Source organism: Protopterus annectens, chromosome 6.part0 (assembly GCF_019279795.1).
Source record: "Protopterus annectens isolate FY-2018-M chromosome 6.part0, PAN1.0, whole genome shotgun sequence".
Classification (NCBI taxonomy): domain Eukaryota; kingdom Metazoa; phylum Chordata; order Ceratodontiformes; family Protopteridae; genus Protopterus; species Protopterus annectens.
In genome coordinates this window covers 1,389,630,352-1,389,647,053 of record NC_056737.1, presented here as the reverse complement: position 1 = coordinate 1,389,647,053, position 16,702 = coordinate 1,389,630,352, and the positions used below count along the sequence as shown (strand labels likewise).

The following is a 16,702-nucleotide window of genomic DNA, read 5'->3' as shown; positions in this document are numbered from 1 at the left end:
ATTCTGCAGTGAATTTTAATAATCTGCATACTCTTTACATTCCCCAAAAATGTTCATAATTAAGTCTCTGTCCCATCATACATTTAGCATTTGCTATCTGCCTTAAGGAAGACATTCTGTGAAGTATTCTTGCAGGTATAAAATATCTATGCAGACATTTGCACGCAAAAATATTAAACCTTCTGGATTTTGTTGCATACTTGGGAGCCATACAGATGTGCTTCCATTGTTCTTTTGTATAATGCCTTTCAATTCTCTCTTCCCAATCTTTTATAACCACTTCTGATTTATTCTTATAATTACTCAATATTTTATATGCCTTACTAATTGCTCCTTTTTAATAGCAACTTCTGTTCTAGACTTGATTAAAAACTGCACCAGAGCTGGTCTTACACTTAACACTTCTCTATCAATTTCTTTTTGCCTGTATGTTATCAGTCCTTGGCAAGGAAGAAAGTCTTTAAACTGTGATCTAAACTTCCGCTTGGCCTCATTGCACTCTATTACCTTTCCATCTAGTTATTTGCTTCCAATACCTTGGTTCACATGTTAATTTTATCCAATAAATTCTAGCCCCCTTGCATATTTTTTACACCCCAGCTTGCAGTCATTCCTATTGATAAAATCTACTTTCTCCATTTTGTTGTCTTGGTTCTTGGAACATTTATGAATAAGATATTCTGTATGGTTATTGTTCTCCTTAAAGACCTGTATCCAAAATCTTCCACTTTCCTTACTACACAACCTACCCCCCACTCCTTCACCATACCTTTCAATTTTTATTTATAACCTTTTGTTTATGTTACGAGTATGAGCCTTAACTGAATAGCATGCCACAGGTTCATAGGTACTTCCTAGGCTAATGACCACAAGGGCCTAGCCATGCATCCAAAATCTCTGACAAGTTCTGAAACCTTTGATAAGTGTAAGTAGGGGCCTGGGAGATGAAACATTTACTGACTGCTTATGTCCATTAGAGACATGTGACAAATTAGGGATTCATTTCCTGTTCCCCATGCAATTGTCCAAGTTGCACTTGAACTGGGTTAGGGAGGAACTCTGCTTTACATAGATGGGAAGCCTGTTCCAGTGAATGGGTAGTCTCTGGAATACATACATGTCTCCCCAGTGAGTCTATATCACAGAGTCGGAGTCTTATAACTTTGAACACGTAATGTTCGAGCCATTATGTTCTAAGTTACAAAACATAGACTATGGATAAAAAAAAAACGGAAAACAAAATAAACTGTTTTAATCATGGGGGCAAGCCCCCTGCACACACCCCCACTACTTAAATATACCAACTCTGAGATCGCACCCCACTGAACAAAATGGAAACAACCTCCGCTTATGGAGATTTCCAATGAAACGCTCGACCTTTACAAATTTGAACTTATGGTCTCGACCATATGAGGTTTGAACTTGTAAAAGTTCGACTACATGATAGGAATCCCTCTCCAGTAGGCCCTATTTTTATCACAAGCAAGGTTTAATCTTTAGAATGAGTAGTTTTGGTGCTGTTATCAGATATGCAGGTATGGTCTGACAATGCCTTGTATGCCAGGCATAGATCTCCACTCAATAGCCTGTGGGAGACCGAATACATATTACTCACACCCTGCATTCTTTTAGTTTGGAACCTCTGTGGATGTTCCAATTACTAGATATACCTCGTTAGGTACGGACACAGGGAGAATTGTACTAAAAGACAGATCTGATGAATGCCAAATGCAGTGGAATGACTACTTACTTGGACCTACAATGGATATAAAAAGTTTACACACCCCTGTTAAAATGCCAAGTTTTTGTGATATAAAAAAATGAGACCACAATAAATAATTTCAAAACTTTGCTACCTATAACCTGTACAATTCAATTGAAAAACAAACAAATCTGTTAGGGGAAAAACATAAAAAATAAAAAATGTACAATAAGTTGGTTGCAAAAGTGTGCGCACCCTTAAACTAATACTGTGTCGAAGCACCTTTTGATTTAATTACAGCATTCAGTCTTCTTGGTAAGAGTCTGTCTGCATGGCACATCTTGACTTGACAATATTTGCCCACTCTTCCTTGCAAAAGCACTCCAAATCTGTTAGATTATGAGGGTATCTCTTGCACACAGCCCTCTTAAGGTCACCCTACAGATTTCCTATTGGATTTAAGGTCTGGGCTCTGGCTGGGCCATTCCAAAACTTAAACTTTCTGCTGGTGAAACCATTCTTTTGTTGATTTGGATGTATGCTTGGGGTCACTGTCATGCTGAAAGGTGAAATTCCCTATCTTCGGCTTTCTAGCAGATGTCTGAAGGTTTTGGGCCAAAAGTGACTGGTATTTGGAACTGTTCATAATTCCCCCCACCTTGACTAAAGCTCCAGTTCCAGATGAAGAAAAGCAACCCTAAAGCATGACACTGCCACCACCATGCTTCACCGTGGAGATGGTGTTCTTTTGGTGATGCAAACTGTTGTTTTTCCGCCAAAAGTACCTTTTGGAATTGTGGCAAAAAAGTTCAAACTTGGTCTCATCTGACCATAACACATTGATGTATTGTTTTGTAAATTTTAGCCAGGCCTGGATGTTTTTCTGTGTAAGAAAAGGCTTCAGTCTTGCAACCCTACCCCATACCCCAGACATATGGAGAATACGGGAGATTGTTGTCACATGTAGTACACATGTAGTACACACAACTAGTACTTGTCAGAAATTCCTGCAGCTCCTTGAGTGTCACTGTAGGACTCTTGGAAGCCTCCCAGACCAGTTTTTGTCTCGTCTTTTCATCAATTTTGGAGGGACGTCTAGTTCTTTGCAACATCACTGTTGTCCCGCATTTTCTCCACTTTTTTATGACCGTCTTCACTGTGTTCCATAGTATATCCAATGCTGTGGAAATTTTTTTGCATCTTTCTACTGACTGATACCTTTCAACAATGAGATCTCTTTGATGCTTTGTAAGCTCTCTGCAAACCATGGCTTTTGCTGTAGCAGGCAACAGAGTACATGTCACGAAAATCCTATTAGGATAGCTGAACTTTATTTGGTGTTAATCAGTATCTTTAATTGATGTCAGGTGTGTACCCAAGAAGACTGAATGCTGTAATTAAATCAAAAGGTGCTTCAACAAAGTATTAGTTTAAGGGTGTGTACACTTATGCAACCAGCTTATTGTATGTTTTTTATTTATTTTTCTGAAGGTTTATAGTAAAATACAAAATCAAACACAAAGCACTGAACTGAGGACTTCCAAGGTAATATATAATATACGAACACTGGTTAATTGAGAGCTTTCGTTCTTAACCAATAAAGAACTTCTGAAGTTTGCTTCAGTGCTTTGTGTTAGATTTTATATTCTTTCTGTTGTTTTTCGTAGTTACTGAGGTTCATGATGAACCCCAGACTGTGCAATAGGCAAGTAGCAAACCAGAGATCCTGAAGCAAACTGCAGGAATACCCAAAACCTGCAAAAAGCAATGACAGAAGCTTAGCATTTGGTGAATACCCTTGGGGCAGTAGAAAGGCCAAAGGACAAAGCAGACAACTGAAAATTCAAGGAAGAGAGAGAGAAACTTAAAAATTTCATGAAGAGAGGATGGATGGCGATGTGAAGGTGTGTATCCTTCAGATCCAGAGATGCCAGAAAGGACTGACGAAGAAGGAGGAAGAGAAACAACTGGAGAACTTCTTGCTGTGAGGTGATAATGCTAAGCTCTGCACCACCGTTACATCCCAAACTTTTCACCCAACATTTGAAAAGATGGAATCTTGAGAAAGGCATTTATAGCAGGGAAAGATCCAGAACTGATCTCCATGTACTCTCTTTTTGTGAAACCAAAAATATTCTGATATAAATCCCTACCTTGGAGATAGGCACAGCTTGAATGGTTCCTTGACGCAAAAGACAGTGAAGAACCTCTAGGAAAAGAGAAAGTTGTTCCAGAGGAGGTTGAGGAATGCTTGAAAAGGGAGGAAGGGACTTCCAAAAAATGAAGTATCCCTGATGGACAATGGACAGAACTCATGAGTCTGAAGGGATTTGTAGACAATCTGGAAGAGAAAGGGAGACAGTGGAACCCTAGAGGAGAGCAGGGGGAAGCAAACAATCAAACAGAACCAGGCTTGTCATGAAAAGGAGGTTTCTGGGTGTCAGGAGTACTCTTAGCAGGAGGAACATGTCTAGAACCCTTCTTACCCTTGAGTAAGAGGGTGAGATTGCCTACAAACAAAGGTGAACTTGGAAGGATAGTTCATCTGAAACTTAAGAATAGAAGAAACAAAAGTACGTTTTAGCTCTTGGAAGGCTTTGCCCTTGTCCTGGAGAGACCTGAAAAGGTCAGTAGCAGAAGCATCAGAGATCCAAAAAGACTTCTGTTATCCAAAGGAGCATCCAAAAGTTTGGCCTTGATATTATCAGGTAAAGCCTGTAAACAAAGCCAAGAATTACACCTCATAACTGAACCAAAGGCAGCAGCTCTAGCATCTAGCATCATAGCTGCATTTTATTAAATGGCCAGCAACTTGGGAAATGTAGTCCAGCAGGGAAAGGGCTGAAGCCTTCCCCTCAATCAGTAATGCAGATAACCCATCTTAGAACCCTGAGAAAGGACAGCCAAAACATACCTGGTCATATGAGTTTGGTGGTTAATAGCCCTAAAGGACAAGTTGGCAGCAGTGCAAATTATCTTGCCCAATCTTTCCACGGCCCTACTATCCTTAACAGAGGGTAGCAAGTTGGCGGAAGGTAGCAACTGGGATGGTTTGTCAGAAGATACTGACACTAACAGAGTCAGCAGAAGTGCATTTATAAAGACATTTACAGTCCTCAGGGACAATGTAGAATCAGGCTTTTTGGTGCAGGAGACAGAGTTAGGGGCTACAAAAACCTGCAGAAAAGATATCTAAAATAGTGAACGAAATAAGAGGAAAAGGAAATGGTTTGACAGACTATGTCTGCAGGAGTTCTTTGAATATCAGAGACAAGGAACAATCCCATTTAAAATAATCCATCATACGGGCAATAGTATCCCCAAAGGAGAGCTCTTCCAAAGGGGAGTCTGGGCTTAACAAATCTTCCTCCTCTGAACCATAGTTCACGGGGAAGGGATCTGGGAAGAGTAAGCTAGGGATTCTTCCCCAGAGTCCAGATCCTCATCTGAGAAATCCAATTCCCCTATGTCTCTTGAGTGGAGTGAAGACCAGTGGTGAGCAGGAACAGAGATCCCTTGAGTTGGCTTCAAGGTCATAAAAGCATTAAACAAACCCTGAGTGAAATCTTGCCATTCAAGTTGGGGATCCTTCACAAGTGAAATAGGCTTTGCCTTTTGTTTCTTCTGCAGTGGGACATCTGCTTAAAACACCCTCACTGGGGTCAGACCCCTGAGGTGGCTCAATAACAGTTGTAGGAATCTCTTCCCTCATTAAAATCTAAGGAATCCCCCTTGATCAAAGATGATCAGCCAAGTTTCCCCCTCATCAGGTATAGATGTTTGAAAAGCCTCCGAGGAAATGCAATAATGATAAAGTATCATACAAGCTATTGACAGGCAACCTTTGCCTCATGTATAGAGTCTCAACAGATCCTGTTCTGTCAAACCTATTACACATTTGCAACTCTGATGGTATCATAAACACGCAATCAAGGAACCTAACTTTTTTTGCAAAATTAATAGAACATCCTGGAGGGATAGGTATGTATCACAAAGAACACCACTCTTATGGATCAGTCTTCTACTCCACATAAAGCAAAGTGCTCCCCTTACTCTATTCAAAAGTAATTTGGAAAAATGGATGGGTAACTTGCCAACTCACTCCCTGGTTTAGCACCTCTGGCCCTTATGGACATGCAAAATATGCAATTACTCCAATATATACTTGTTCTGGCCAGCTTTGGATATTTGTATTGCAAAATATAAAAGCTAATAATTACCATGGGAATGCAAGGCTAGGCTTCGTATGGTCCTTGCAGATCAACAGCCTAGAAAGTACCTACAAATCTATATTAGTAAAAGATTACTAATGAAAAAGTATTCTAATACACATTAGACGAAAATTAGTTCAAAAACAATTGTAAAACTACTGCATCACAGACATGATTGCATTTAGGTTTACCTCATTTTGCTAAGATTAAATGGGTCTTAAATGTACATTTTTACTGCATAACAGCTCTATGGAAAGTGGCCTTGGAAATGGGATTTGATCTGCATTTACAAAACTAGCAACTACAGTACTTTGTCTAGATTTGCTAGAGAGCATTTAATACCTGGATATGTGGTACAGAGCTGTAGAGTAGCTAAGGATGGGTGAATGGGGTAGCTGCCCAGGGCACCAAGTGTTAATGGGTGCAATTGGTAAACACCAACTGGTATTCAATGCAATGTGTGGAATAAACAATTGTAGCAGTTTCTTGCTGCTACAGTTTAAAAGGAAAGAAGTTTTCCCCCTTAGAGGTGAAGTGCTTTAGCACTCCGTACGTAGTACAAACTACTGCAACTGCTTGCTACAAATGTAGCCAACAGTTGCTACAGATTAAAGGGAAAGAAGAGCTGCCTTTTTTGGCAATGGGAGGTCAATTAGTGTCCCTGGAGAAGCCAGGTAGGGAGGGGGAGAAGTGATTTGGCATGGACTGCATCTCTCCTGGGCTGACAGTGGGGCTTGTGTGCAATTAAAGGGCAGAGGGTTGTGCCCTGTCCCTGGCTGGGGTCAGAAAGACCACAGCGCATGGTGTGGGGCAGTGACAGGGTTGCTTGGTACACCTCATATGGAAATCAGGGGTGTCATCCACAATCAGCCCACTGCACATTCTCTCTCTTCAGCACATCTCACATTAGGGGTGGGGGAGAAATGTAAAACTGCAAATCAGCCAGAACGGCTGTCTGAATGATTACCCCTCTCCCTTGGCTCCTGATCAGTGAAGGGGGGTGGGGGTGGACATATAGTGACAGTCTGACAGCAATAAAAGCAAAACTGCGGGGGGTTAATATGTTGAGCTAAGAATCTGATTAAACACAATGCACTGTGCATCAATGATGAACTACTGACTATATCAACGAAATATCACTCATGACTACTAAAACTCAAGATATCTGTAGCAACTGACAATGTAATGAATAAAGGCACTTGAGCAATGCTGCTAATGTTAAAAGGTTTAAATAAATACAGTATCAATGGCCCTTCAAGCATAAATCCTGAAGGTTTGCTACTTTTTCTCAGAACAGTACGGGTGCATTATCTGTACACATACAAATCTATATCATTAAGAAACAAACATAAAATAGGTAAAAAAATAAATAAGAAGATAATATGGCAAACGGATCTTTGATCTGTAATAATCCTGAGGAGCTACAGACAATGTAACATTTCATTATTTTAAACTGCATTTCAGTTAATCTTCAGCATTTTCTTTCATTTCAGATAACTTTGAACTTTGGTCAGTTAAGTGAAAGTAATCTTACTCTTTAAGCTCTACAAGCGAAGCAGAAATCCTGATGTCGTGCCCCAGTAAGTACAGAGTTGTAATTAAATCACTCCACTGCACTAATTCACCAAGCGGGCCACCACTAAAGGCATTTTCAGCAATCTTGAATCCAGACTCCTTTGTCAGCAGGCCTAAGTGAACTAAAATCTAGAAGGAAAAAATAAAATGCATTAAACATCAACACACACACACACACACACACACACACACACACACACACACACACACACACACACACACACACACACACACACACACACAACTACAAATTCTGCAAGAAAAAAATTACCTATGAAAATAAACAGTTGTACATGATGTATCTGTTGAAAAAAGTTCATACATTGTGCTACAGTATGCAAACCTGACACACTCAGAAAACTGCACTTTGAAGTGGTTAACTTAAAAGAAGGCCTTCAATGCTGTTTTGCAATGTGTAACAATTTTCTACTCATCAGTGCCAATCATCATTCTGCCTGATACTGAAGCTGTCAATGTTACCTTTCTGTGAAGGTAAAGCAAGTCTTCATACTGTTGCTATAGTGCAGCCATCATTTTCTGAGTGCCTAGATAAAAGCAGCATTGTTCAACATCTACAAGTCCTCTAGCAAAAAACTTGTACATAACATACAACTATTCAACATATCAGAGCTGCAGGATCATTCCCCCACCTTCTGTCTAGCTAGTTTTCCCTTCAGCGTCCAAATTTATTCGTTGCAAGTCTTAGGGACTTGTACATCTGATGCACATGCATTTAGTGACATCAAACATTGTACAAGGATTTTATATACATACACTCACATATGTATACATCTGTATTTATACATCTATACAGCTTTATAACTACCTAAATATATGTATACATATATGTATTTACAGAAGACCTAGAAAAATGCTATTCAGAATGCTGTTTAAAATGACTGTTCAAACCACAAAAACATCTTTCTGGATACAGCCCACTTAAAAAAAAAAAAAAGGATTAAGAACTATGCTGGGGAAAAGATGTAGCTGGGACAAGCTGTTAGGGGGAGAGATCATCAGGTGTCAATAATGTGGGAGTGTACAGCTGGTATTGCTTTATGGACCAGCAAGAACACTGCAGCTTCATAAATGAACACTAATATTGCACGCACAATCATACCTGAAGAGTTGAGTTTATGGTGACTCCAGACTAGAACAGCTTTTTTTTTGTCTTCAACTTTGAACAGACTTTTTTGTTCCTCAACTGGGAGTTGAAGGTGTTGACAAAGAGAACTGCACAAGGTGTCAGACAACCTAGCACTGACTCTGCAAGAACAAATACAGACTATAAAGGGTCAAATCACAAAAGCGTGAAACTCCCTACCACCTCCATAATACTATGAGTAAACTACCGTACCTAATTGCCACATTTTGACAGATGTAACTGCCACACTGACAGCTTTTTGACATTTGTCAAATGCCAAGCTTTGACAGCTGTCAACATTATGACAAAGGTAAACAAAAATATTCACTAGAATTTTCAAAACTTTTTAAAATTTCACTGCATCTTCTCTGCTGCAACAAAGTGCATGCAAAATATAATAACCACACCACAACCCCCTATGTCATAGCTCCACTCAAAGTACTATACTTTGGGTAACAGTAACATTTGCTGGCACACAGCAGTGCCATAGACCATCAAGAAGTACGTCATATCTCACATCTCCACACCAGACAGCAGTGCTAAACATTGCTTACATTTTTTTTAAATACTGTATGCCATCTGTCTGTTGAACAATAAAAAAAAAAAATGTTACAGCTTCACGCAAACCCCATCCCATGTCACAGCTTCAAGAAAAGTACAGCTGTATTCCAATACAAAAAGTCACGTCACAGCTCCAGTCAAAAAAAATACAATCCAAGCTAAATATTGCAGCTCTGTTCAGGTAAATGCAGGTAAATTCTACTACTATACCAAATGTTGCTTACTGGAAACTGGAAACTAGACTATCTAGTTTTGAAAAACATGTGCTGTATACACACACACACGTAGCAGACATACATGAACAGACTTGTGCAAACCAGTCAGATAAACACATCAAATAACTATTATCTGAAATATTCCGCTATAAACAAAGACAGACAGGAATTATTTTAAAAAATCCATCCTTTGGCAGTCTGTTATTTTCCTATAATTTTCTTATGGGGATTATCGATTATGTGCTTGCCTGACTTACAGGAAATGCCAATGGATAATAGGAGTCTCCAGAAATAGAAGATGGTGTGCAACCACAAACCACCAAGCATGGCTTATTTATGAAGCAGCTGATACAGTAATTATACACTGGCACATAGCTGATAATCCTCCTCAGTAGGTAAACAATGGGAAGAATCCCAAGCAGCATTAAACCATTTGGGGGGTAGGATATTGCACACGGCTAAGGGATCAGAAGGCAAAGTCTTCAAACACACAAAAGATGTCGACTCCTGGAGTCACAGTCCATGCAATAACTGATCAAATCAAATGGCTGCAATGGAAATATTTTTATTTGTCTGCATTATTTACTGGGAAAGTCCAACTATTTACTCACTTCTTTTCAGCGGAGACCCAGGGAGTACGGCTCCACAAATTACAAGCAGATTAAGATAAATTCCAAGATCAAAAATATTTACAGGTTAATACAATAAAACAAACATATTACAGATACTACTATTGTAAGTGTCTGGATCTCATAAGTATAACAGTTGATTACCTTGATGAAAATAGATGTTCCACATAGTTCTGAAATGACATTCACCAGTCATGTTACAATTTGTACATGTCAAATGCTATACAACTTTCACTTCTGCCAGATACTATACACAATTGACTGCCTTCTGATCAAGCTTTTAATTTCTGAAAGGACAAGTAAACATACAAGTACTTAGGAGTTCTCTTTTTTTAGCAGTCTGTCACTAGTGTACATGCCAACAGCTCTTTAGAATTAGAAGTGGTTATATTTACTGGGTGGAAAACAAGAAAGGGGACAGGGTTTTAGCAGTCTATGTGCTGGACAGTGAGCAGTGGGTTAAGGGGAAGATTTGGTTGGTGGCATACTGAGTTCTACCTATGGGGCAAGTATGGCAGACAATGTTATGAAGAAGATAGAGCTTGAGTGATAGCTTAAAAGCTATGGAGCATTTGTGGGTGTTTCATTACAGAAGATAGGTTATTTCACAGGAGATGAAGACAGAGTAAAGGGAATCGCTATGACATCTGTTACATCTTTCTGTTTTAGTTAGCATATGATCTTTAGACTTTAGTTGTATAGGTGGTGTACACTGTGACGAAAGGAGGTACTCCCAAGCACAGCTAACTGGAATTTTGTAAATAATTATATGTCATTTGTGAATATCAACAGGATTTTCATAAGATGCTTGTGTTACAAATGTATTAGAACTGCATGACGTGTACATCAAACTGATTTGTACAGGTATGTGTGTTGTCAATTTCTGAAGTGCTGGACTTTGGACTCTATCCACAGTGTGCCTATTGCAGAGAATAGAAATGTACATGCACTATAACTGTTTAAATATATACGTTTTAACAGAGGAAACTGGCGGATTAACTTCAGTCCAGAAAACTTTAGAATAATATTTGAAATTAAATCACTTTAAAGGCTAGGCATAAAGATACTATCTCACAGGTTTCAAGGCAGCCAGAGACCATCTGTAACTAGGAAGTTTTCTGTATTGTCTTCGGCGTGAACCAATTACTACTCAAAGCATGGAAGAATGCAATTGATTTATGATTTTGAGCACCTGCTAAAGATCTGAACAAAAGCCCTTGTGCATTTATTTTTACAGGTAGGTGCTAAATACTGCCAGCAATCGGGGTTTTGCATGAGAACTAGAAGTCAGATGACAAGAAGTGATGTTATTCTGCAAGCTATCCCAGCAGTAATATTTCAGATATTATTTTGTGAAGTGTTAGTGAGACAGAGCATTCTGTATTCTGTCTTGGACATGACAACAAGAACCATTCACCACATCATCTGCCTTTCTCTATTAGTAAGTTATTAGGCTATAGTAATTCTTTTAGATACAATCAGGAATATAATGAATCTTAGTTTAGATATTATTTTTCTTTATTTATCTGAGCCTGTCCTGCAATGTTTGTGAAAAACTGAAAGGCTGCCAAGCCCAGCTAGATAGAATTTTGTTGATAATTCTGTCATTGTAAATATTAATATAATTCACAAGCTGCTTTAAAAATATAAGAAAACTAAATGCAAGAAAAACTGTGTTATATGTTCTGAACTTCAAAAATGTAACCACAGTTCACCCTGCTGGAAGAAAGCTGATAAAAAAAATCATTTTATGACTGTTTATTCTCAAGGCTCAGAGGTGGGATGTCTGGATGAAGAAATTCTTTCTATTGCTTTGAGACCACAGTTAATTGCTAGATTTTACATATAAACTGTCTTACTTTGCACATTACAAAAAGAAATGTAAATTTTGAGTTTCTGTTAGACTGGGAAGCTAAATTATAACGGTTAAGAATGATGCAACCTAAAATGAGTCAGCAGTGATGTATTATCAATTTAAGACTTCCTCAGAGAGAGAGAGAATGAGAGCATTTTGGATTTTGTCTGAACCTGAACATCTACTCATCAGTACTTTGCCTTTGCTCTGTATGTAAGTGCCTTTGCTCTGTATGTAAGTTGTTTAGAACATTGTTTCTCTTAGAAATAGATAGAACATAGTAAGATTAGACTAGCTGTTTTCTATATTTATGTCAGACTATTCTACAGTATTATTTTAAGCATTTTCCTGTCTCTGAACTCTTCACTAGCACCATGCTGAACTGAGAAAATTTGTCTTGTGTTTTTATTACTTATTATTAAATATTTTTAAACCTTTCAACTGTGGCTGTTTTGTGTAGAGATAATTTAAGTTCTAGAGTATATTGCATGTACATACTGATACTGTCCAAGCCACTCCATTAAGTCTTGCTGTTAGTCATACTTACTAATTGGATAATAATAATAATAATATTGCACAGTAAAACTGGACACCCTTTGGTAAGTGCCTTATTAGTAGCCAATATTAGTGGTTGGTGGCAGTGGTTTCTACATTATAGCCTGGGCAGAGAAGGGGGCATAGCTGCAGAATCTGTGGCACCCTTCCCCAGGAGTGTCTGTCTGCTTGTATATAACTCGTATCTCAAAGTGTGTGTGTCACATACTTAGGCAGGGACACGAAGCACTGGTTGGACAGAGAGGGTGCTGGAGGGTTTAGCTTGACCACTAGGCTGAGACATGTACCCTAGAGCAGTGCCAGTGGGGAGTCTTATTGGGGACCTGAAGAGAAAGGGAGAAACCAGCCCCAGACAGACTAATCTCTGTGTGGTCTTACAGTGTGTGTATTTGGTATCCTTCACAATGTGCATGCCCCTTACTGGTGCTAGTAGTGAGAATTGAGGCTCTTTGATTACTGAGCCAGTGCACGGGCATCACAATGTTATTTTAAATATTTTCTGCATTTTCAATTCTGATGTCACTCTGAAAATATACTTAGTGCTTTCTTGTTCTTTTATTATTAAACATATTTAGACCTTTCATTCGGGCGGCCACGGTGGTGCAGTGGTTAGCATTGCCGCCTCACAGCAAGAGGTTCTCCGGTTCGATCCTCGGCTGGGGTGCCTTCTGTCTGCATGTCCTCCCTCCCACATCCCAAAGACATGCTGCAGGTGGATTGGACACTCTAAATTGGCCCTATGTGTGTGTGTGTGTGCCTTCTGTGGAAGAAGAAGAAGAAGACCTTTCATTGCGGCCACTCCTAATAGCCTTGCTCTTGGTGAAACTACCATTTGTATTAATATTAATTTCACTCAGTATACTGGGTACCCTTGGAAGAGCCTTAAGGTAGCTAGCAGAAGGGTTCTGGTGGCAGTGGAAGCTACCTTATAGTCTGTGCAAGAGGGGGCATAGCTTGTAAACCTGTGTCAGCCTTTCCCAGATGTGTGTGTGTGTGTGTGTGTGTGTGTGTGTGTGTGTGTGTGTGTGTGTGTGTGTGTGTGTGTGTGTGTGTGTGTGTGTGTGTGTGTGTGTGTAAATCAAAATCTCAAAGAGTGTGTGCCACCTACTTAGGCTGGGACATAAAGTAATGGTTGGACAGAGTGTTGGAGGACTTGGCTTGGAACCCTGGCTAAGGACTCAACTCTGTAGCTGTGTCAGTGGGGAGACTTACTGGTGGATCTGGAGAAAGAGAGGTGCTCTTGGTGAAACTACCATTTGTATTAATATTAATTTTACTCAGTATACTGGGTACCCTTGGAAGAGCCTTAAGGTAGCTAGCAGAAGGGTTCTGGTGGCAGTGGAAGCTACCTTATAGTCTGTGCAAGAGGGGGCATAGCTTGTAAACCTGTGTCAGCCTTTCCCAGATTGTGTGTGTGTGTGTGTGTGTGTGTGTGTGTGTGTGTGTGTGTGTGTGTGTGTGTGTGTGTGTGTGTGTGTGTGTGTAAATCAAAATCTCAAAGAGTGTGTGCCACCTACTTGGGCTGGGACATAAAGCAATGGTTGGACAGAGTGTTGAGGACTTGGCTTGGAACCCTGGCTAAGGACTCAACTCTGTAGCTGTGTCAGTGGGGAGTCATACTGGCGGATCTGGAGAAAGAGGAACCAGCCCTGGACTGACTGTGGTCTCTGTGTGCTCTTAAGGGAAACTACACTTGATGCAGACAGCTGCATCTGGAAATACTGAGCGTGTACCTGTCATCTTCCCAGTGAACATCCTCCCACAGGTGTCAACGGTGAGGATTGAGACTCCTTGATTGCTGTCCCAGAGATAGGATATTCACGTCATGTTGGTTGGCAGTGGTGGATCATCACATATACCACTGGAAGAGGCTTTTTAAGGGTGAACATTTATGAAGGATATGTACTATCTTGCATGCTGTTTGCAATTACATATAGAGCAGATATGTTTGAGAGATTTTAGCCACTGTAGTTTGTTTAAGGAGCTACAGTAATATGTCTTGTACTCTGTGCCTGAGGCAAATCTTGCAGCCTTACTATAATACTGTCCTAATTTTGTAGCCGAGTATAACAGAGGTTTGTTAGGATAAAGGAAGCATAAAGGCAGCTGGGAAGCAGAAATTAACTGATACAGTAAGGCCAGTGTTAGTTGGGAAGCATTTAGCTCAGTATGGAAGACCAAGTCACAAGTTTACACATTTTTTTTGACTGGCATATTTTATTTGGAGGTCAAACTTGGATCAGTCATCACAGTCAGGATAATATGGCTGCAATGAATCTTTAAGTTATGTGGCTTTACCTGACTTTCAGAAGATGATTTAGGATGGATGACAAATGGTAAAAGTTTTCTGTGGGAAACTACTACAATTTTGGTTTTGTATAAAGGAGACAATAAAAATGTCTTCAAGGGAGTACAAGTCTGGGGTATATATAAAGATTATTTTTTTGGGGGGGATAACAGTAGCTGTGCATCTCTTGCCAAGGATAATATTAAAGTAAAGGATTCTTGAGTTGTAATTTGAACTAGGATATAGTTGAGCATACAAAGTAGATCAGTGTTGCAGTACTGATTCGTAGGACTTCTTGCCATGCTGAAGCCTGCAACCAGCTCGATTTCTAGAGTCTTTACATCATCCTTGGCCAATGGATGTCTGAAAAACAATGTCTGGATGTCAGGGTATAATAAGTGTGTCCTGCACAATCCCGAGGCCTTTTTAGGCAGTGAAGAAACAGTCTGATGCCCAAGGAAATCACAACCTCCCCAGCTGTCTGAATTTAAGTGAGGAAGAGGAAAAAACAGGAGTCAGAGAGGGGATGATACAGATATGATGGTTATCTGCAGAAAAAGCTTCTCTACCCCCTTGCACCCTGCAAGAGGGAGACAAGTGGTCATCAGACAGAGGGGTCGGAGGGTGGGAGTATGTACTAAAAATTGATCTACTTTAAAATCTGCAATTACAGTAAGAGGAACATAACTGAACTATGTTTTTCACAGTCAACATTGCAGTTCTGACTCTTGGAAGGACTCCCAAACCTAAAAGTTGGGTGGTGGGTCATCAGTATGGCCTTAGGAAATAAGATTTTACAGCATGGCAGTAGCAAAACCTGCTCTAGCCCTGGTGACATTGCCTAGCTTATAATGTTTTGTAAAGGTGTTCACAGAGTTCCATGTGGTTACCTCTAGGATGGGCTGTGTGGAGACTCCTTTGTGGAAAACTACTGTAGTCACCCCACGTCTGGTGGTGTGGCCTTCAATATGCCCAAGTAAATACTTTCCATGGTGTGAGTAACAGAACATAATGCAGTTAGCTATCCATTTTGAAATGGTTTGTTGGGAGAGACAGGCTTGCCCTTTTTACCCTCTGCAAAAGCCAACTACAACTGCTCTGCTCTATTAGGGGGCTTTTCCCTGTATAGACAGTACCGGAGATCTGCCTGTGTACATCAAGAGAGGGGAGGAATTGCTCTGCCCTGTTCTGTAGATTTGGCTAGAAGAATGGTAGGTGGATAGCTTGGTTAAAAGTAAATTCTGATACCACCTTAAACATAAAGGATGGGTTTCTATGGAGGGGTCTTTACACATTAGGGCTTGTAGCGGAGCAACTCTCCTAAACGATGTAACAGCTAGATGTAAGGTGGTCTTCCAGATGAACATCTTCAGAGAGACAGCGGCAGCAGGTTCAAAGGGGGACAAGGTTAGTTTTTCTAACACAACTTAGATCTTACATCAGAATAGGGTTCCTTTGGGGAAGTCTCAAGTGAATCGTACATTTTAGAAAATGTTTCAGGTGCGAGAGGACAAGTGAGCCCTATGGTGACAACCTGACACTGCAGATGCATGTACCTTAATGCTGGAATAGGAAAGTCCTTGTCTAAAGAGGCCTGACAGGTAATGCAAGACTGAGTTGATGTCTACCTGAGAAGGGTTATTGTCTTTGCTGTGACACTAGATGGAAAATCGTTTCCATTTTTGTCAGGAATGATTTCCTGATATTGGGCTTCCTTGCTTCCCTCAGAATGGAAAGCACATCCTTGGGATAGGATGCAGTCCTTAGAGTCAAACCCCAATTCTCCAAGAAGTTAACCAGGGGATGGAAAACAGCGCCCTCGACTTGGCTGAGGAGATAAACCTTCTGCAGTAAGATCCAGAATCTCCCCTCTATTGAGTGTCAGGAGGAGGAGGGAGAACTGGTGGTGTCTTGCCCAGAAGAGGGCTACAAGGATCATGCTGAGTCTGTGCACTAATTTTTGTCAGT

The 16,702-nt window shown here is 40.1% G+C and overlaps 1 protein-coding gene across 1 annotated transcript in view; it reads right to left on the bottom strand.

Annotated features, from left to right (window-relative positions):
- The window catches only part of MGAT5 (alpha-1,6-mannosylglycoprotein 6-beta-N-acetylglucosaminyltransferase), a gene marked incomplete in the record, with an annotated part of 1,206,452 nt that overhangs the window by 628,342 nt on the left and 561,408 nt on the right, over positions 1-16,702 (bottom strand). Inside the window, 1 exon segment of the mRNA XM_044074935.1 lies at positions 7,448-7,617. Within this exon segment, the coding sequence (XP_043930870.1) occupies positions 7,448-7,617 (170 nt within the window).